This window comes from Brachyistius frenatus, unplaced genomic scaffold, assembly GCF_029030835.1.
Source record: "Brachyistius frenatus isolate BFR_SWC_R1_liver_20210118 unplaced genomic scaffold, ASM2903083v1 Contig_16, whole genome shotgun sequence".
NCBI classification, from domain to species: domain Eukaryota; kingdom Metazoa; phylum Chordata; class Actinopteri; family Embiotocidae; genus Brachyistius; species Brachyistius frenatus.
Genome location: NW_027210615.1, coordinates 1,221,806 through 1,244,825, shown reverse-complemented (window position 1 = coordinate 1,244,825; position 23,020 = coordinate 1,221,806). Strand labels below are relative to the sequence as shown.

The 23,020-nt window shown below is 40.9% G+C and overlaps 2 protein-coding genes across 4 annotated transcripts in view; one reads left to right on the top strand and one right to left on the bottom strand.

Moving 5' to 3' along the window:
• The window catches only part of LOC138618401 (hyaluronidase-2), a 69,746-nt gene extending 65,354 nt beyond the window's left edge, over positions 1 to 4,392 (bottom strand). Inside the window, 2 exon segments of the mRNA XM_069694139.1 lie at positions 2,905 to 2,977; positions 4,244 to 4,392. Coding sequence (XP_069550240.1) covers positions 2,905 to 2,977; positions 4,244 to 4,392 — 222 coding nt within the window.
• Positions 4,393 to 8,050: 3,658 nt separating this feature from the next.
• xpc (xeroderma pigmentosum, complementation group C) lies at positions 8,051 to 22,657 on the top strand. Of its 3 annotated transcripts, XM_069693880.1 has the most exons (14): positions 8,051 to 8,321; positions 10,212 to 10,487; positions 10,611 to 10,711; positions 12,100 to 12,180; positions 12,254 to 12,411; positions 12,682 to 12,802; positions 12,911 to 13,000; positions 14,581 to 15,453; positions 16,600 to 16,760; positions 17,457 to 17,538; positions 18,605 to 18,736; positions 19,982 to 20,151; positions 20,841 to 20,934; positions 21,138 to 22,657. In XM_069693880.1, the coding sequence occupies exons 1-14, from the start codon at positions 8,210 to 8,212 to the stop codon at positions 21,468 to 21,470; spliced, it is 2,784 nt and encodes a 927-aa protein (XP_069549981.1). In that variant the 5' UTR covers positions 8,051 to 8,209; the 3' UTR covers positions 21,471 to 22,657. The 3 variants fall into 3 exon arrangements, with proteins under 3 accessions (XP_069549981.1, XP_069549980.1, XP_069549982.1); XM_069693879.1 differs by having other exon boundaries at positions 12,682 to 13,000; XM_069693881.1 differs by lacking the exon at positions 8,051 to 8,321 and having other exon boundaries at positions 10,367 to 10,491; positions 12,682 to 13,000.
• Positions 22,658 to 23,020: the final 363 nt, after the last annotated feature.

Below are 23,020 nucleotides of genomic sequence, written 5' to 3'. Positions count from 1 at the left end.
TAACCCTCCATGGTCTACCACATGGTTTATCATGTTAGGATCCCTATTTAAGCACACAGCATCCATGAATACTGAATCTCATCAGCCCAGTGTGGTCATCACGTAGCCCCAAATTGGTCTCCTCAAGGTTGATGTCCATTTTTAGACACAGTCTGATCCAATCTAATGTTTTATTTGTAAAAACATTCTCCCCTGAGATGTTACTTTTGACTCCAACTTAACAACATGATCAGCAGTGATTTCATCCTCTAGGTTGTTTTTTTTTAACGAATGTAACATGTAACTGTTTCTCCTGTTTAAAACGGTCTTATACTTTGCATGTTGCATAGCTGCGTCAATTTCCTCACACAGATCACTTGGGACGCTCTCAGTCTTGTCTGGTTCGGTGACTAAAGCTGCCACTGCAGTGTCAGTTTTTGTGACATCTTATTGGCTTTCATTAAAGCAACAACGCTTGAATGTAATGAGGTTTCTTAAAGCTCCATCTCAGTCATTTCTTGGGCCTTGAGGGCACAGGTGGCCAAGCATTTTCCATCAAGAGTCTCCAGTTTGCAGGTTTTCATCCAGCTCATATCCTCTGATTTTACTGCAACTTGAAGGAGTGCTGGAGACTTTGGAGAATGAAACTCTGCAAGCTGTTGTCTCTCTGAGACACAAGCTGATCCATCCCATAGTTTACAGTCTGTGAGCCATGTCTTGTTGATGAGGTTCAGTATATTTTCCTTTTGTACTAAGCCTATTTTAAAACTGCCACAATCAATATTGCTTTAATAAAAGTGCCTTGTGGTGTTTTCTTGTAAAGAGACCAAAAGTTATGTTTTATAGTCTCCGAACGCAACATTTGTATTTTTGAGCTCTAACAAACGTTGAATACATTTCCCTCTTCAAAAAAACATTTTCAAAGCTGACATTTACTAAAAGGCAACAGTCCTCTTTTTTCCAGCCTTTGTTGAACTATCGCTGCATATCATTGTTTGTTACTGCATCCTGGAGGCCACAGGTTATGGTGACATGCAGCATGGTGTTCATACTGGAGCTACGAGAAGTCATACGCTCCACAGGTTCCTATTAACAGTCACTCAGCTGCTTGTATGAGAGGGGTCGCACATACTGATGAATCTGCAGAGTGACCCCTGACTCTGTCGTCCCCTTCAGCTCTATGAAGCTTTTTAGTGCCTTTCAGCTCACTGTTTTGTTTTTCCATTCTACAAACTTACTGTTTTGGTTCACTTCACTCTAGATGCAGCAGGCAGCTGTTTTCAGCGAGAAATCTCTAACTACAGACACAAATTGTCCAGAATTAAAATAGCAGACAGACAAAGTTAGCAACATGCTTGTGAACATACACTCAGTTAACAGTTTATTAGGTCGAAGTGTCTAAAACTAATGTATTAATTCAGCAGTCTTGCATTACATCCTTTCTTCATGAAGGTTTAAGGATTCAGTTTTTGTTGAAACTCTTTCAGAGATGCTAATCTCTCAAAGTTAAGTTTGTGCTGCTGCTGAACTGCATTGCATTATACCACAGAGGTGTTTCTATTATTTAGCCTAGCCTCACTAATATAAATGAGGAGGATAAAGTATTTAAATTCACAGCGGGGCCAGAAACACTACAGATATATGATAATGTTGCTTGTTATGAGCCGAATGTGAACTAAATAAATTGTCTATTAAATGTCACTATTGTGTTCACAGCTTATTTCCACTGCTGTTGAGTGGCCGCAAAAATCTACTATTGCCATATTAATAAATGATAAATATGACATTATACTGGTGGCTGTCAGTCAGCTGGGATGAGAAAGGATCAAAGTCATCTCTAAGCTACTTAAGAAATGATTGAAATTCATTACTCGTCACTCGACATCTTTTCATCTCTGGCATTCAACCGAAACACTGTGAATATTAGATTACAACGTGCCTGGGTGATGTTGAGCCAAACAAGATGTTATAAACCGATTCGCCTGCGATCAGCTAAACTTCGTGTTTTTTTTACTGGCCAAATTTCTCTCCCCCCCCCCCCCCCCCAAACCCCACCCCCCGCCTTTCAACCTGATAGCAGAAGCATTTTAAAACAAACGACACAACTTTTCAAGTATTACTTCAGCCCTCGTGTGCTGTGTCACCTCTCACTTTTCTTTATTGGACGATCCATCATTCTCTCCACATTCAGTCTCTTTAATTCTAGTTTATTGAACTTTATTAAAGCAGGCAGTTCAGCACAAACCCATTTCACTTTAATGGCCTCAAGAGAAGCAAATGATCCTTAACAGTGATCTTATTTTTAATTTTATAATCAGGAAGGAGGAGGACAGGCAGGGTGGAGACTTCTAAATTTTGTCTTTTGCCTCTCCCCCACAAATACTCGCTCCTGCTCTTTCTCACCTCTCTATCCTTTCCTCCTCACCAGTTCCCCTTTTCTCTTCTATCTGGGCCTTACCTTTCACTCTCTCTTTTCTTTCTCTTCATCCTCTTCCCCTTTCATGCCCTCTGTCAGCTCCTTTGCTTTCTCACACCTCTCCCTTTTCACCCTCTTTTCCTCCTTCCTTCCCTCCTCCTTCTCCCTCTTTCTACTTCTCTTTTAGGTAGGTAGGTAGGTAGGTATTTACTTTATTAATCCCCGAGGGGAAATTTTTTCACTACAGCAGCATACAGAAGCAATAAGATAATAATAGAAATAATAGAATAAAATAAAATAAAATAATAGAATAGAATAGAATAGAATAGAATAGAATAGAATAGAATAGAATAGAATAGAATAGAATAGAATAGAATAGAATAATTTACATCCTTCCTCATCTTCCCTCATTTTCTTCCCCTCATCTGTCCTCACCTCTACACCCCACCTCCCCTTCTTGCTCATTTTCTCATCCATCCCATCTTCCACTCCCCCCTTAAGGCTCCCACCTTCACCTCCTCCTCCCCCTCCTCCATCCCTCCTCCTCTTGTGCCCGGCATGACGTGGGACCAGATCAAGGAGCTGTGTTGCCGGGAGTAACGGGGATTGAGAGCGACGCGTTGGAATGCAACTCCAGCCGAGCCCCTGAGAACAGGAGGAGGAGAAGAAGAAGAGGAGGAGGAGGAGGAGGAGGAGGAGGAGGAGGAAGGGCCGTTTGAGAGCAAGTATTTCCACTTTATCCCCGTGCAGTGTTCTCCCACAATTTTCTCTCTTATTCTCTTTTTCTTGCCCTTGTCTTCTCATTTTGTTTTGGCCTTCATCTTGTCTGTCTGTGGTTTTGTCTGTGGATATTTTGATTTCCTTCCTTCTTGTTTCCCCCACTATCTCTGAAAAAACAGTGCCTGTTATCTTCCTCTTTTGCTGCTCCGTCTCTCCTTATCCTCTTCTCCACCTGTCTCCCACCTCATCTTATACCTTATACTACTTGGTTATTTGTCCTTTTTTGCTCTCTTTTTACTTCCTTTTCTTTTATTTATTCTTTTAGAGTATGACATTGGAGGTTTCTGTTTATGAGCCGTCCGTCAGGCTGTTCACCCAGCCGTCTGTTTGTCCGGCTGTTCGCAGTGTAAATGCCAGTGAAAGAGACTGAGGGAGAGAGAGGGCAAACACATGGAGATGCAGATGGAAACACACACATTCACACATTCCCTCGCTTCAACGTGCCACCACACACACACTGTCTCCCTACTTTATCAGCAGAATGAAAGTGCTTTCTGGCGGTATTTGAATGAGACAGAAAAGAGCCCTATTCAGCCCCTCTGCCCGCTTTTATTAACACTGCGCGTCACTGAGGCGACATAAGCCTCCCCTCCCTCACACCCTGTGTCTGTCCTCACTCACATACAGATACACACACACACACACAAGCAGAGGGAGGTCTCCTGTTCAGGTATGATGATGCCCCCTCTCGCTTTTTTTTTTTTTTTCCTCTCATCCCTCTTTTTTTGTCGGCTCCTCCTCACTCGTGGGCTTTTGTTACCTCACCCCCTCCTCCTCCTCCTGTCCTTTTCCACCACACTTCCCTCCCACCTCTCACTTTCTCTCCCTCTCCCTCCTCTGTCTGTTTGCCTCTGCCGCTGAATGGCAATACGCACAGATGCGTAAAGGGGCGGTCAAACTCCACATATCCACCGGTGGCAGCGGCAGCATCACTGGTGTCTCGTCTCTTTGGACAAGAGGACTTAGGCAGGGGACAAGCTACTATTTTGGACATTTCCTCAGGCCTCGAAGAGAAGCATGAGCGCGGAGCCCACCTGTTTGAAACCGGACCTTGTTTGCTCGGATCACCAGGTTGGGGGCGCAGAAGCCCGCAGATGCAGCCCGGCCAGAGGACGCAGGGAACGCGGGTACAGAGTCAGGGGAGGACCTGCGGTGTCCCGACTCAGATGCATGGATGCTCGCCTCTTCTTCTTCCTCTTCCTCTTCTTCGTCTTCATCGCCCCCCCAACCCCCACTCCCCTAACCTCGGGCTGCTGTTGCTCGTCTGTGACGATCCAGAAATAGCAGCAGCTCGTCTTGAGGTTGTGTGAGGAAGCGTCTGAGATGAGGTTTATTTGCGGTAGTTATGTTTTCAGCCACGAATTTGTCCGCTTTGTCTGATTTGTGTGTGTGTGTGTGTGTGTGTGTGTGTGTGTGTGTGTGTGTGTGTGTGTGTGTGTGTGTGTGTGTGTGTGTGTGTGTGTGTGTGTCCCTCTCGTCGTCTCTACTTTGAGTTTCCAGCTTTGATGCCACTTAGTCTGCTAGAGTCGTACTAATTAACGGCCTGACTGACAGCTCGGTAATTTGATTTATTTCATATCCGCTCCTTGAAGTTGTGAAGCCTCTTAAGACGCGACAGGAAAGGTTTTCTCAAGCTTTATTTCTTTAGAAAACAATAATAACATACCTACTCCAGACTTGTAGGGATTTGGAGGGTGGGAGAGGTGGGGGGTTATTCTAATTTTAATGCAGTCACTTGCCAAATTCTCAATCCTCCTCCAAATCATTCCTGGGGTTTATGAGGCCCAAAAATTCAGCAAAGGATCCAATTTCATACTCCACTTTAGAGGCAGCAAACATAACCTTCACTGCAGAAATTTGTTTGTTATTGACTCTGCAATCAGTCTTAACCTTCATTGGTTTTAGCAATATTCCAGGAAATGTCCATAAGTAGCAGAAAGAGGAGGATTTCCCGCAAAAATGTGACTTTTGATTAAAGGATTCAGGGTTTTTTGTGATAGAAATGAAAAAGAATACTCAATATCAGGGTTTTCTAACATGTTAATCTGGCTGTATTTGCAGCAGGGTTCTTCTCCAAGAGGACAACAGGTGCGTCCATTGCTCATTGGTGAAAAATTGGAGCACCTCCTTTTAAAGAGGGAATGATTTCAAGAAAACTATGTGAATTCCATCCTAATAGTTGGATTGAAACTGACATAGAATGTCTCATTTAATTTTTATGCCATAAAAAAATACATATTATAGAGGCAATCATAGATTAGAGTATGTGCAGAGAGTAGATAGTAGATAATATGTTTCAGAATGAAATCAAATGGACCCAAATCAATTTGTAGATAACGAAGACTTGAGCTATAAAACCTGAAAATACGTGTTCTCATGAAAGAAAATATATCTAATTTGATCAAAATATGTTTCAATGAACACACATGAAAGCATTTTGTAACATTTTGTCTGTACCTGACATTTGTTAGCATAGGCACATGGCTGAGTCTTTCTTGACATCCATGAATGAACAGGTATGTGCATTATAGATTAAAAAAAATTGTTACCAAATGTGTTATTTTTGCCCTTTGAAAAGCTGAAGGGGCCAAAAGTGATGTACTTGTGGTGGAGGAGATGATAACAGAGTGTAATATGTTGTATGGATACACATGAAGGAAGAGAAGCGACCTGTGTGGTAACCCAATCTCCAAAAAGGAACTTTCTGTTACTGCACCATCTCAAATACGTCTGTATAAATTAACAGGTCAAGATTCTTCATATGTATTGGAAAAAGAATGTATGTCATAGACCAGGGCCGCTCTGTCTTTATAATCATGAGCCAGGAGCTGCACAGTTGGAAATCCAGCAGCCTTGAAGACAGCGCTGTGGGGATAATGAGCCCCACTTTGTGCTGCTTTGTGGATGTCAAACCTGTTGCCACACCTCAGCACTGGCAAGCATCACTCGTCCTAGATGAGGCTTCGTGTGCATCTCATCTGACTTACACCAGATCTTTCTTCTGATCAGTTCTTTTCATCGTGCGATGCTGTATTTTGTATGCATGTACCTTGTATGCAGGGCCGCATGTCACCTCCTATCAGCTCGTCTTCCTCTCTGGGTGTCCTTGTCCTTCAACTGCTGCTCTCCAGTTTTGATGTCACCAGGAAATGTTTCTCCTTCTATCACCTGACTCTCTGTGTGTTTGTATATATATATATATATATATATATATATATATATATATATATGTGTGTGTGTGTGTGTGTGTGTGTGTGCGTGTGTGCGTGTGTCCTTGCTCTGAAAATCCAGTCTTCCCAATGCCCAGTGCACTGTATGGCTTTTTATTCCTATCTGACTGTACTGATGGTTCATATAGGGATGGAAGCCATGCACTGCGCTGGGAGCACAGCACACTGGACCATGGACTCAAGCCCTGTCACCTCACACACACACACACACACACACACACACACACACACACACACACACACACAGTCACACACACACACACACACACACACACATGCTCCAAACTATATGTATAAGCACACTCTCAAGAGCCTAAATACTCACAGAAGGCAACGAATGCATGCTCACGTCCAGGAGAGCCTGAAGTGCAAACCTGACACACTCTTAGAAATACGGATGCACATACACGCCGCACATGCATTCATGTATGCAGATGCACTCAGTACGTATGCATATGTAGGACGCATGGAAATCCCCCCTCCCCCTGTCCCGGTCCCATCAGGCCCCTATACTGCAGCGAGTCAGTCTGAAGCTGTCTGACTGTATCAGCTGACAGACGGCTCTCTGAAGTGAAACACACACATCTGCCACAGAATCGCAACATGATCGATACAGATCACCACGGAGCTGAATAAAAAGTAAATTGAACTGAAATGAACTGAATTGATTCACAATGGAGAGGCAGAACTCGTTTTAGGGGAGTCACACGGACCTGTCGCAAAATAATAAGATCAAGAATTCAGTCAGTCATGGCCTTCTACCCACTTAAGTCTTATTCAGGGTCCTAGTGGGATGAAGACAACGTCCCAGCTTTCTGTTTTTTTTTTTTTTTTTAATTTATTTATCGTGATCTGACCTAAGAATCCAAAAAAGAAACAACAGTATATTCCCATTTATAACAGGACGGACCTTTGTAGGAAATACCATTGGACAAAAACTGCATTTTTCAATCCTATAGAATATTGTTATTCTGTCATGGTGTGAACTTGGAATGACTGACAGTCAAAGACATAAACCTGTCACTTCTGCTTCAGATGAACCTGAAATCAGCTTTCCTGCTACTTATTTTCAGACGTGTCGACCAAGCACTTGTCCTCAACAACCAGATGATTGTAACAGACAGTTGTCCAGGGTTGTTAATGTCTCATGTCCCTGTTTGACACTTAAGAATCTATTCAGCATCACACCAAAGTAAAAAATTATATTCTTCTCACTTTTGTCTGATTATATCTTCCAGGAACAATGATTCTGTGGTACTAAAGAATAATTAAATAACAAGATAAAGGGATTTTTGGAGTCTCATAAATTATATTTTGCCACTTTAGTCTCTTGAACACTTCACCTGTGAGTTTGATGGCGTCTTTAGCTTCAAATATAGCACAACACCGCCCCCAAGCGTTCGCGTGTGGTATTACATCTCTTGAGAACACCACAATATTTACACAAAGCTGTCCACCACTTAAGATAGCGGCACCATAGACTGTATATTAGCACGGGTATTAATTCAAGTTAGTGTTTGGTTCAAATATTACACAGAGAAGGACAATTGGGCCACTTAACACGTGTATAATAAAAGCAGCGAAGAAGAAGTGAGAGCGGATGTGACGTCAGAGCCCGTCCTCCAAAACAACCGGAACGCAGTTTCTGGTGTTATGAAAACTGCTGAATGAAATGTTGTGTCGCCGCTTTTTCTCTGCCTTTAAACAACACCATGCGCAGAGCTGAGGCGCGCACACGCCTGTAGATTTGCCAAAAGACATAAATAAAGTGTTTCTGAGTGAGATTACGTTAAGAAAAGGCAGCATGGCGAAGCGGAGAGAGGGTGCAGAGACGGAGGCCGATACAAAGAGACCGAAGCAGGTGCTGAAAGCAAAGAGCAGCGCAGCGAAAGCAAGAGGGAAGAAGAAAAATGCAGGTATGAAGAGTTTAGACTGATTTTGATTACAATAATCTAATCTGTGCCTCCCCCCCGTCTCAATCATGTGGCAAGTCTGCATCTAAAATTGAGTAGGATATCCCCAATAGCTTGCTGGCAAGTGTTAAACTGTGCAGGATGGTGAAGTTTGCTTGTTTCAACAGTAGAGGGGTCTGTGTGTCTCTGGCATCCTGAGTTTATGGACAAAGTTACATTTTTTGTTTTACCACAGGAAGAATTTGTGTGTATCTGGCTTAAAATTTTTTTAAAAAGACATGTCAGATGGTTATTATTTGTATATGATGGTGAGTTTATGAATTATAGCTGACTGTCAGAGCAGAGAGGAGTTTTACTGGTAATGAAGGATAAAAAAATGTCCTTCATTAATACGAATGACTGTAACGTCAATATCAGCTATAGAAAACTGAAACACTTCTGCTCTATCACATTAGATCACACTCTTCACATGTCAAACAAATCCTCAGTTATTCATAACAATCTGCTTGAACTGCTTTGGACCACAACATTTAGTGAAATGATAATATGACATAAATATGTAAAGCTACGATCCCAGCTATCATTCAATTTATTCAGAGAGAATGCGTCAATCTGATTTTAACTGTAATATTACATGTTCATTCGGAGCTGCAATGATAAGTTCATTAATTAATTACTTCACAGAAAATTAATCACTGGCTATTTTGATTATCAATTAATTATTGTTGTTATTCTTGAATCTTGTTAATTATGCTAATATTTGTTATTTCCATTTGCTTCTTGATAATAAACTGAATATATTTTGCGTGTGAACTTCTGGTTGGGACAAAACAAGACATTTGAGGCTGTACCTTGGGCTTTGGGAAACACTGCTCAATTTATACAGAAAATAAACAACAAATTAATCTGTGATGACAATAATCATTACATGCAGTTTTTGTATTAATTTTTTGTCCATCCCTAGTGGTTAAAAATACATATCTTGTCAATATTGTTTGATCTGTGTTGACACAGTTTTAGCTGTTTTATTGGTTTTGCCTCCAAAAAGCCACTGTATGAGCTTTCAGTCTGCAGGTGCAAGGATGGATGATCTGCATGGTTACCGGAGTGGATCTGCTGGCCCAGTTACACATCTGTGCTCCACTTCATCAAAACATGAACCATACTTATAGCTGGTGTTTCTGTAAACATGATTCTCTTTTTTAGCACAGGTTTAAGTTATGTATTATTCTCAGCCATCTGTAAAATGTCATTTTTGTATTTCTTTCTGCCTTTCTCATTTTGATCCCTGGTCTTAACTTAAGTATTTCTCTCTCTGCTTTCATCCAAGTTTTAAATTCACATTTGCACATCACCGTACTTTACAGCTGCCTTTTGAACGTGCTTTTTATCGTGTATTTGAAAAGCAGAATTGGTGACATTACGCTGTATTTACTATTAATAAATGAGACTGTGATTGAGATCAGCGGTAGCCTGTTTCATGCCTTTCATATTAACATAAACAGTTTTGCTTCCTGTTGTGATGAGAAGACCAACCACCACCACCATTGTACAGTTTTACTGGTGTTTACTCATGTTTGGCTTTAAATCTTGTAGTAAATTAAATTTCCTGTGGTCTCTCCAGAAACTCTTCTGAGATTCAGGTCTATTTCCTAATGTCCGAAAAACAAATCCGCTTTATTCTTTCTTTTTAAACAAATTTTCTTTCAAAAATTGCTGCGCAACATATTGTAGTGCTGCGATGCTGAGAGAGGCAAGACAGTCTTGTTGTCTTATTTGTAGTAAATAAGTACAAAGTACAAGACTGAAAACAAAACGGTGTCCTTCCAAACTACACAGTGTAAGTATTTGTCAAATACCACAGCTTAAAAAGCTTTTTGTCTGTCTATTCAGGCAATGACATCACAGAAGAAGAGGAAATGCTTGCGAGGAAGGTCAAGCCGAAGCCACGTGCATCCTCAAAAGGATCAGCAGGGAAAAGATCTTCCTCCAAAGCCAGCACCAGCAAATACTTCCAGTCACCAGTGAAGGAGGAGTTGGACAGCGATGACGACTTTGACATGGTGACCTCACCAACACCTGTGGCTGACATGAGCGCCAAGAAACCAGAGAACGAAGACGAAGAGGAGGACAGTGAGGAAGATGAGGATGATTGGGAGGAAGTGGAAGGCAAGTGAGGGACCAGTAAAAAATGTTCAACCGTTGTGATAATATATTTCTTATGGATTCTAATGTTTTATACTAAAGTGAGAAAGATGGGAAAACAACTGTTTGTGTGTCTGTGTCAATCAGAGCTAGCTGAGCCACTGAGTCCAGTTGAACCGCCCGAACCCGTCCTGTCCTCTCAGCCTATAGAGATCGAGATTGAAACACCAGAAATCAGAAAGAGGCAAGTGACTCTGTGTTAGAATGTGGACATGCTGATTTATTGATTATTTTTTGGAATTTATGTTGACAGAACTGTGATGTTAAGTACTGATGCTCAAATCAAATGCCAACTTGAACAGATACGAAAACCTTTTAAATCATTTTCGAACTATGGAGGTCTCCGGAAAGATTTTTAAAAAGAAATTTGTAATTTGTTTTTGTTTCTGTCCTTTTAAAAGATGGATATGACTTATTATTGTTTCACTGAAATATCTTGAGTCTCAAATTGGTCTGTTTGAAACCATCAGACAGCCTCTATCTTCACATTTCATTTATAAATTATTTTTCAAAATCTCACAAATATTTAAGGGCACTCAAAAAGAGCTTCCATACTGCACTGCTACGTGCTTGAAGCCAAGAGAAGTTATAACCTTTGTGAGTAAGGATTCCAAGTTACGTTGCTTGATCAAAATCAACACCTGAGTTATAAATGTTTTTGTGACCACTCTTACATTTACAATTAAAACATGGACCTGAAACTTGAGCAAAGAGCACACATTAAATTATCATCTCAGTAAATTGGCAAAGGAGACCTTTGACATACTTCAGAAATTCTACAGCAATGAAGCAGAACGCCAGGCGACGTGTTTCAGTGACATCTGTGTTTCAATCGCAGTAGAACATCAATGATCAATACCAAAGATGTCGCATCAGGTCAAGAGTGCAACCAGGTGGATTTTCTTTGACATTTACGTGGTTGTGCAGCTTTCCGCAGGTTCAAACTCAAAACACCGAGTTCAACGGTGACGTTCTGAAGTGATTGAGGGAAAACATTTGATGGGACTTACTTGAAAAATGGCGTGATGGCACCTTGTTTCTCCAACATGACAAAACACCCACTCAGCACATTGAAAACACAAAAGTTTCTCGCCCACAACAACACTATCGTAGCTTCCCACCACCCGTACTCACTAGATTTGACACCCTGTGAGTTAATGTTCCCCAAAAGTTTGCTCAAGTTTCAGGTCTACAGTGAAATCACAAATACACATTAACCAGTGGTCACAAAAACATGTGTAACTCAGATGCTTATGTTGATCAAACAACGTAACTTTAAACAATTAGTCACAAAGGTGTGCATAGCTTCCCACTACTTCATACATATAACAAGGGTGCGCTCCATTTGCATGCAATAGGAGCAGTCTCAAAACTTTTGATTGCGCATTGTCCATTGTCTGAATTTCCCCCAATAAAGTGTCAGTGTAGGGGGCCTATGAGTCAATGTTTATACTGTTTATATGTTTCTTTTAGATTTCTATGCAAACTGCAATATCTACACTTACATGTATTTGCAGGACAGCTATTTGTGTCCTTGTTTCACACTTTCAATCACTGTTTCTAATTGGCCAGGCAGAAGAGGCAGGCTGAGTTTGAGACGTACCTGAGGCGAATGGTGAACCGCTGTAAGAAGGACCTGATCATAGACACACACAAGGTGAAAACACACGCTTGTTCTGTCCCATTTCTTTATGATTGTGGTCTTTTCTAACCTCTGATTGGTCTCTCAGGTGCACCTCATGTGCCTGATAGCCAATGGGATGTTCCGCAACAGACTGTGCTGTGAGCCCGACCTGCTGGCCATTACTCTGTCCCTGCTGCCCGCCCACTTCAGCATGGTGGCCAAGGAACGCATCGACCACAACTACCTCTCTGGGCTGCTCAAATGGTGCGTGTGCTTGTAAAATGTGAACTGTAAAGTGGGGTCTGGATCTGCTTTTATATAATTATGTGTAAAACAGTGACATTTCTCATGGTAGATAGTAAAAGGACACTTTGTGACTGCAAATGTGAGCATCATAAAACATGTTCATAGCTCCTATTTAGAGGTCATCACCTTCAACCCAGATTTTAGAGTCACTTCATCAGTCCTTGGGGACTTGATGTAATCAGCTTTTGTTTTGTTTCCATTTTCATCTCCCTCTCTCTTCACTCCCAGGTTTGGAGCAACATTCACCCTCAACCCCAGTCTTACCTGTGAGGAGCGTCCGGACCCCCGGGCTCTCCTGGAGAGGAGGCTGGCCAGCCTCTCAGCTAGAAACCACCAGGAGATGACTCATGTGGGTAGTTGGTCACAACACTGTTCCATAATATGTAAGGTTGTGTTTGTAAATACAGAGGAAGAAAACGTCATAATCATGATTCTGTGTGTTTTGTGTTTCCTGCAGCTTTTCCTGTTGGTCCTGAGGTCTCTGCAGCTCTTCTGCCGATTGGTCCTTTCTTTGCAGCCAATTCCTCTTAAACCCCCATCAGCCAAGGTACTCACAATGTGTTATTCATCCTTTTAGATACTGATATAAATGCAGCAGCCATACTTGGCTAAAGACTGGAGTTTAATGTTTGTTCTTCACTCTTCCACTCAAGTTCTGAGTGTGGTGATCCATTAGAAAACACTCCTGATGAAAGTGCTATAAGTGTTGCTCTTACAAAGAAAAATTCTGCCCTTTCAAAGTTTTTACACACCTGACTCAGCTTTTTCGCATGATGGCTTAATGTCAACAAAAACAAAGCAAAGTCTTCTGTGTATTATGGATATTAGATTCATAATTTTCCCCTTGCTCAGTTAATTAGGTAGACCTTTGACCAGGTCTAGTTTTTGGTGAACTCTTACACGTGGATCAACACCACTGCTCATCAAAAACACATTGTCACGACTAAACCAGTAGTTTCCAACCATTTGGGCTTCTGGCGTCTTACAAAAAGAAGTGTGAAGTCAAGGTCACATTTCAGATGTCTGTGAATTATGAACAGCTCCACCAAAATTTTTCCCTTTAAACTTCTCCATGGTTTTATTTCAATAAATGTTCAAATGATCAGTAAAAATCAAAGATGAGAGACCAAAAATCCTAAAACTGAAAACAGATTTATGAATCAGAACTTTCTTCTTTCTTCTCCCAGTAATCAATAGCCTGGCTCCACCTGACTATCTATCACAGCTCCGGTTGTCTTCGCTCTGATTATAGTCTGGAAACTTTGTTTACAATACGTTTGATCAGCTACTTTGAAGAGTGGAGCAATCAGCGACTGGAGTCAGTGGCTAAGTGCTATGACGTTAAAGTTTTTTTAAAATATACTTATAGGTGTTTGACTTTCGGCTCATACGGTGGTCAATGCCAGTTGGTCAAAGGCTGCTCCGAGGGCTTGAATTTTAACCCGAGGTCTGTGCCCAGTAGGATGCAACGGTTGGAAACTCATTTATTCATGCAGTGAATTTGGGACCCAACCAGGACTTTTATTTTAATACTTTAGCCGCAATTTACTGCTGATACCTTTTACCTGTACTGGAGTATTTTTACCTACTGTATCGGTACTTTACAGTACAGGATCTGAATACTTCTTCCACCACTGGTAAAGTACATGCAATTCCTAAAATGGATCAATTCCAATTAATTGGCTAAATGTTTGTACAAAATGTATGCAATAATTCAATTTTTTAAAAATTAGAAAAGATTTTATGTAATAATCGCTTTTGCAATTTAAAATATAGGAAAATAAATTTTGTTTGCACTATAGTGTGTAAATTTTATTAGGGCAATATGTATGAAATGTAATCATAAACCATACTGTTAAGGAAGTTACAGCTTGCTAAAAGTATGTGATGGTGGAGTTTTTTTAGTTTTTTTTTTAGCTTAAACAGTATTTCCCACAATCTTTCCATGAATCCCATTAAAGCTGCAAAACTACCTCTGAGTTCTTTGGTTAAATTATTTAAAGAAATAAAGAAATTAAATAAAATTTCTACCAAATTTAGACATCTATTGATATGTCTTTATTTTATTTTAAGAACCTTATGTTCTTACAAATGTACATATTGTGAATATCTCCGTCGTTTCTCCAGAGCAAAGGATCCAGAACATCTACCGGTGCCCCAGGAAAGAGCCACACAAGCCAGGATACCTCCAAGTCCAACTCCCCTGAGCTGAAGGTCTCTCCCGGCACCAAGAGACCAGCCGGAGCGGGGAAGATCAAGGAAGACAGAGGAGGAAAGAAAGCAAAGAGGAAAGACATGAAGGAGGAGGAGGAGAAGGCGATACTGTCAGGAGGACAGAGACCAAAGAACTCAAAACGCCGCAGTGTCGCCTCAAAGGTCACCTACAAGGAGGAGAGCAACAGCGAGGGGGATAACAAGGAGGAAGGGCTTAGTGATGAAGAGGAGTTTCAGGCTACCAGTGAGGATGACAGTGAGGATTCAGAGAGCGGGGCTAAATCTGCAAAGGGGAAGAAGGGGAAAGGAAAGAGCAAAGCTAAAAGGACCAACAGCGAAAATACTACAGCTCAAAAGAGAAGGAGTGGTGGAGGGAAAAAACAGGTAAAAGACGAGGAGGACAGAGAGCAGGAGGAAGAGGACGAAGAAGAGGAGGAAGAAAAACCAACCAGCAACAGAACAAAGAGAAGGAGCGGGAAAAAGAAGGACGGGTCCAGAGTGGACGAGTGGTTGGAGGTGTATGTGGAGAAGACATCTTCCTGGGTGTGCGTAGACGTGGAGCACGGAGTCGGGATGCCTCACCTCTGCGTCCAGAATGCAACAGCACTGGTGACGTACGTGGTGTCGGTGGATGGGGACGGGTTCCTGAAGGACCTGGGAAGGAAGTACGACCCTACCTGGATGACGTCGTCCAGGAAGAGGCGGGTGGACGACGATTGGTGGGAGGAAACGCTTGAGCCATTCTTGGGACCCGAGGATGAGAGGGACTTAAAGGAGGAGAAGGAGGTGAGTCAGACTGACGTCACATGACCTCGTCCAAGAGCTCAAACACACAGAATCTAATCTCAGGTGGTTCTGTAGGTGTCTAACACACAATTAATTTCCATTTTATTATGTTGTGCTGACTGTGTTACTTGTGTATGCTTCCTTTTCTATTATTTCACTCCTTAATGTTGCAAATCTGATCTCCACCCGAGTTAAAAATGAAAGAAAAACACAGTGTGTTGTACACTGGTCTTCTTAAACATTAAGTATTGAGGTTCTGGGCACCAGATGTGTTCCCGACCGAGCAGATTGTTGGCTCACGTGCTCCACAGAAACATTTTAACTTACATTATGTTAAAATAAAGAGGAAAAAAACATTATTTTCATGTACCAGATAATATTGATTTTCTTTTTTATATTTGACTTTTCAAGCCATATATGAAACCAACCTACCTTGTTTTCTCTCTCTGAAGTCACTCTTTTTTTTGTCCGGTTCTGTATTATGCTAATTGTCCAAAATCACTGAGCGTATTGTATGTAAATTATTCTCTCATCAACATGGGTTATTTTACTCTTTGTTTTTATCTTTTAATTTTAAGTCAAGCTAAGCGTTTACTGTATAAGTAATAATAAATAATGCAGAAGTGGTCCCACGTTTTCACATTGATAACAGTGTGTGTGTGGAGGGGGGGGGGGCAGGATCTGCCACTATTGTCTAATCTAGAGGTGCCCAAAAGTTTCTATGAAGGGGCCAAAATTTTTTATGGAGGGCTGCAGACCAAAATTAATGTTCATGTGTGAAATTACATTTTATTAAAATGTAATCTATTTTACAGAAAATTTACATTCGAGATCTAAAATAAAATGTCAGAGTAATTAAAACACTACTTATAATTTTATTATTTTCGGAAATTATTGTCTTCTTTCCAATTTTTTCTAAACTTTCTCTTGTCAGTGTGTCACTGCCTCGATCTTCCATATTAACTGGCAGCCCAAAGTCAGTGATGTAGGACACAGTAATAGAGCACATGAGCATCAGCTTGACAGCACTACATTGCCATTAATTGCGCTGCTTGGTCTAATCCAAAGCATGAAAAGAAATGATCTCCTTGCTTTCTCAAAGTGACAATTTGAACTGACCATCTTTTCCCGGTTTTGCCCGCCCAGCTCCAGAATAAGCTCCTGAACAAACCCCTGCCGATCTCTATAGTGGAATACAAGAACCACCCGCTGTACGCCTTAAAGAGACACCTTCTGAAGTACGAAGCCATCTATCCTGCCACAGCCACTGTCCTGGGATACTGCAGAGGAGAGCCAGTCTACTCCAGGTGAGTAATCAAACGGTCATCATGGATACTTTTTTAGTTCAGGCCGCTCTCAAGATGCATTTTATCACATATTGCTGAATTTTGCAGGATTAAAGTGTAAACCTTTGATTTCTAGTGAAGTCAACTGTTGTGACTTGTGGACTTGAATCTGGTTATTTGAGCACCTTAAAGGCCTCTAGAATCTGATAATCCTTTGAACACCTGTCAGTTGTTTTAAACGACTGTTGAGGCCAGACCTTCTATTTGGAAAATTTCAAGTGACCATGTCCTCTTCACTAGATATGTGCTTGTGTTGTCAAAAGTCACTACTTAATCTGTCGGTTGAAATGAAATGAAAAACAAGACTAAGAAGTTGCAGCAGCTGAGTCACTGAGTGCTAATGTTAGCCTGCAGGACTGTTATTATTTGTGGTTGTGAGCATCAGTCTCCACCTAGTGGTGCTGTCATGGCCTTAAAGCTGTGATTTCAATAGATTTGATCTGCAAGCTATAAAATACATTTGATCTTTACTATTGATGAGCCAGTGTTCACACTTGGAATTAAAGTACATCTTAAAATACAACTAAAAGACTTTGAGTCCGCATTGGACTCAAACAGTAAGCTAGTTACTCAGTTTTAAGACAAATGGCAGTTTCACTATTAAAAATGTATCATTTACAGTTATTCTGATGAGGTTTTAATATTCCTCCTCTCCAGGGATTGTGTGCACACCCTCCACTCCAAAGACACATGGCTGAAAGAAGCGCGAACTGTACTACTCGGAGAGGAGCCATACAAGGTGAGAGTAGACTTTCTCACGTTCTATCTTTTTGTTTGTTTCCACCCATCAATAACTCTTTTTGAACTTTGTTTCTCTGTTTGTTTGTTTCTCTGAATCACTCTCAAGTCTCTTGCCAAATCACTCGAGCAGTTTTCATTTGTATGATTTGAGCCTGATGTTTCCAGAAAAGAGGAGCAATTTGAGGAAATGAAAACACGGTCACAGCGTTCTTATTTAAATGTAATTAGTCACTCCACTGATGTAAATATAACCACCAAAGCCATAGCCATTTAACATCAATATCCAGCACCTATCCATGATAGGTTCCCTCTAAAGTAAGTGGATGATTTGAACTGTAAATATGACAATGTGTGTAATTTGTCTGATTTGTGGCCAAAAAACTGCAAAGAGAGTTCAAAGATGTTTAGTTTCATGAAGAAACGTATTTGTTCTTCTGCACTGTGGCTACAGAATTTTCATGGGAAATTAAAAAATGGAACTCATGACATGCAGCTTTGCCCTTTAATGGTGAAGAACAGCTAGATTTTATTTCAAAGAATCCTCTTTTGGGAATTTCCATAACAGTCTGTTTACTTTTGTACTGCTTTTACTGAGATGAACTGTATCTCGTAGCACAGCTCGCATTGGCTCTGGATCAAAAACTGGACTCATTTCTGATTGGAAAAACAGTTAACAGCTTCTTCTTGTCATTGTCTTGAAAAATGATTAATGAATTGTGTGTTGGTGTCAGTTGTAACATAATTTCAGGCTGAACTTGTAGAAACAGTTTTATTTTTATTACAGCAGTGATGTTTTGCTGAGTGCAGATGTATTGAATACTTTCGGGAGCAATGATGCAGATTAAATCTGACTTTGTCAAATTAAATCAATAAACTAAAGTCAGTGGCAGCAAGTTCCGCAACTTAGTGAGTTCAGCCGGTGTGCTCTGAACAGACACAAAGCTTATGTGGCATGTACAAACATGGCTTTGGAAGACATAAACACACGCAACCACCAACAGTGTTTGTTGCTTGTATGAAGTCAATTGATGGTATGTATAATCCTTTGTGTCTCTTCCCGTCAGATGGTGAAGGGCTTCTCCAATCGTTCCCGGAAGGCCAGGATTATGGCTGAGCTGAAGGAGGAAAACGACCTGCCTCTGTTTGGAGAATGGCAAACTGAAGAGTACCAGCCACCTATAGCTGTGGATGGGAAGGTAGATCTCTCTTTGGACCACAATATTAACCGTGAGAAGGAAGATACCTTGTAGCAAAAGCTGTTACAATACATCAGACAAAATGGTTCATAGGTTTTAGAAGAAGCTAACAATATTTAAACTAGCCCCACAGTCTTAATGTTGCTTACAGTAGCACCGGCCTCATTGCCACATTAAACTGTTTTAGATGCCGTTAAGAAACATAAGACTAAGAAGCAGATTTATGTTCAAATATACGTTTTTATCATTCATATGTATAATGTTGTTCAGTAAGATCGGAATCCAGCATTAGAGAACAGCTTGGTTGACATTCAACAACACATAAAAACTAAATCACACTGTCCATCCGATAATGTCCATTAGAGTTGTGAACACAACAAACCAGTGCAAGAGGAGCTCATAGTTTATGTCCAAGTCTCAGTAACATGAAGTGGCAATCAAGCAGGTAAATAAATAAAACAGCAAAACAAAAGCAACCAAGGCTCACTAGTTGCAAATCATACAAAACAAACCTTAGTTAAGCACAAGTAATTATCCACAAAAGAAGCAAATAAATGCAAGGAAATCTATTAAAACCCACCAGCTACACAGCAGATCTCTGGTCTTTTGCAGGCGTGTTAAAGAAGCTCTGCTAACTCACACACAGACTGCAACATTAGTGGTACAGCATACATGATACACAATGAACATCAACCCAAAAATGTAAATACACAGACACGACCATACCTCACACAGGTCCATCAGTGCAAACCGCTACATCAACACAAGATTCCTCCACCGGGCTCTTCAAGCCAAGCCAATCTCTCTGCAGGAAACTCTCCTCTGCCTGCTGTGCTTAACACCAAATTTAGCCAGCTGTGTACAGCCAGATCTAATATACTCCCTTAGACGGTGGGAGCAACACACTACATGCAGCATGTCAGCCCTCTCCGGAAGAAACGAAAAACAAATTAGCTCCTGTGGATCGCCAGCAGGTCCCTCTTATTACCTCATCCCTGTCTGGTCACACCAACTGTCTCGTAACGTCAGCTCCACTTGGCTACATTATTTCTCACTCTAACAGATCAAACCCAAAGTTTTTTACTTTACAATGATATAAAAGGCAGAACATTTGTGAAAGTATAAGAAATATATTGTTTGGTGTTTGTCTGTGAATCATTACAATACAAACAATCAAATAACTGATTTATCCTTCTCAGCACAGTCTAATGTTGTTTACATGTTATCTGTGTATGTTCCTTTCAGGTTCCTCGTAACGACTACGGTAACGTCTACCTGTTTAAACCCTGTATGTTACCGGTGGGCTGCGTTCACCTCAGGCTGCCCAACCTGCACCGTGTGGCCAGGAAGCTGGACATGGACGCCGCACCTGCGGTCACAGGCTTCGACTTCCATGGAGGATACTCCCACGCTGTGTAAGACAACACTGAGAAACATTCTGCTGGGTGGAATCATTAAAACAAAATTCAGTACATGAATATGATCGCTGAGGGAGAGTCTGAGTGATTTTAGTCCCATCTCAGTCTGAGGTTTAACAACAGCACTCATAGTTAAGATTTGCAACAGTTCAGTGGACATGTCAGGACCTACAGACACCTGTGTTCATTCTTTCTATTAGCTTTGTTTGATTTTTATTGATGTTTTTAAGAGTTGCTGTCATAATCCATGTACATCATTATTTATGTACATCCTCAGACTTTGAATCACAAACTTTTCCAGAAAAGTGTGTGTGCGCGAAAGAAAACATCAGCCTATCACACGTTTTTGCGAACTACACTCACACACTTTTAAATGCGTCTGCTTCCTATATCCCACATACAGTACATCTGGGTTTAAAGTTTATTGTTCAATATGGTATTAAAGCTTATTGTTTTCAATGGGCCAATTTTCATCTCGTTAGTTTGTTTCGGATAAAACTACTCCTTTGTAAAAATGTATGGTATGATTTGAATAGTTACAAAAATGTGTCAAAGAGATGAAAGTCTGCATGTAAATCTACTAACAGGATAATAATAGCTTTCTCTACCACTGAAAAAAAATAAATGAATAAATACAGTTGTTAAGAGCAAAAATGTAAAAACAAAATTCTGTGTATATGTTTTAGGACTGATGGGTACATTGTGTGTGAGGAGCATGAGGAGATTCTCAGAGCTGCCTGGGTGGAAGAGCAAGAGCTTCAGAAACAGAAGGAAAAAGAGGTGAGTGGGAAGCTTTTCTAATCTGAGAGTAATTGATTCAAAGGCAGTAACTATCTGTGACAATGCATTACTGAACATGCAGTCAAGGTGGGAACTTTGGTTGTTAAAAAACAGTTTACTATCAAGTTAAAGCAATACCAGTTAATTAAAACCTGTTCAGTACCAAAACTCCACATCAGCTTTTTATTTCCTCCTCATTCCAGAAAAAAGAAAAGAGGGTGATATCCAACTGGACTCTGCTGGTGAAGGGAGTCCTGATCAGAGAACGGCTTAAACGGCGTTACGGCAAGAAGAACCAGGGATCGGGGAGCCTGGCTGACGGAGACGACGATGTCGGCGGGCTGTCATCCGATGAGGAGCCGGTCGAGGGCGGAAGTCCTGGAGATAAGACGGCAGCTGAGATTCTGGCAACGTCCTGGCCCCAAAACAGACAAGCAGAAGAGGAGGGTGGGAGTGCCAGCGGACTGAAGAAGAAGACCACAAAACGAGAGAAGAGGGGTCAGGAGCAACATTTGTTCCCCTTTGAGAAAGTGTGATGTTGGAGATCGAACTGTAAACCGAGGTCGATTACACTCTGCTGTGGAAAAAAAGCACTTGACTGGTATTTACTTTGGAAGTAGTTCCCATGCCTTTGAAGCAGGACACAATGTGCAGCTGCAGATGTAACAGATCTGAAATCATCTCAGCAGCTTTGACTGTAACGCAAGGAGAAGAGAGGAAGACAGAAAGAAAGGAGGAGGAGAGGAATGTTTTGTTTCATCCAGTGGTACATTAAACCTCCTCTGCCTTCACCATCACTGTACATCATCCCATTTGCTCGTCTACTGTACTGTTTTCTTTTGGAATGAAAACTTCATGAAAATACACTACATATGCCAGAACGTAAATATGGTGAATATCAAATCCAGCAGCCTGACACGTGTGCAGCACGGTGTTACCAGGTTGTCTCAGACAGAACAAACAGTTTTGAGATGGGTGGGCACACAAATGTCAGCTTACAGAGTTACTGCTGACTTGAATTGATGGCCTGTGTGGCACATAAACACAATAGCTCCTATGACAACAACACTACAAGCAGTACAAGCCAATGTTATACTTTTTTGCCATGACTTCTTATGACTGAAGCAAACTCAAAGAAAACAACGAATAACATTTAAAAGTCTTGAAATAGCAGCCTCTACTTCCAACCACTACTTTTCCATTTAAGAGACTTTCCCCAACCTTGTCCACACGTAACAAGTAGCATGCAGCAGGCACGACCAAATGGAGCGCAGCCATTGTGACTGACTGGACTGGTCCCCATAAAAACAGAAAATTCTACTGTTGTTTTTATTTTGTCTATTGAAAACTTTTGAACTCCAGAGTGTCACATTTGTCAGGAACAAACACAAACAGCCAATTGTAGCTTCAGTAGTCAGTAGTTGATGCAGTCTTCATTCTCACCAACACTTCACCTTTTCTTTTTCTTTTACTTGTTGTGAGGCTGCTACATCTCCGGCGGTTCACTCGTTTCAGCCCTTTTCTGCGTCATTTGTCACATCCAGCGTCTTAATCGCACTCTCCTCTCTTTCACACATTTGTCACCATTTCACGTCTTGTTTCTGTGCATGTGTTCATTCATAGGTGACGGTGGCTGTATTTGAAATAGTTAACATCTTTTGTATGAAAAGTATTTTTGTAAGAAATGTTTAAATGTGAGTAAAAAGCAAACAACCATAATGAATGTTGTAGTTTTTTAATTGATTTTGTTCTTTTTTCTCCATTGGACATCTACTTAAAAGACAACTTTTTTCAGAATTATTAAAGCTCAAAAAGAAAATCTTAAGTTACACAAATTACCACAATATATTTTTTGCACTATTTTTCTAGTTTCCAAATCATCAGCAGTCACAAAGCCTGGATCAGAGCAATCATTCTGTTTTTTATTGTTCAACTGTGAAGAGATCTGACTTGTTTGACTGACTTGAAGGCGGACATAACCAGGAGTTCAGTGTTCTTGGCCAAGTTCAAGGATGTCCACAGGACTGATACAATGTCATTTATATCCACTACTTTATCACTGACTGTTGATTGTGCGTATGCAAGA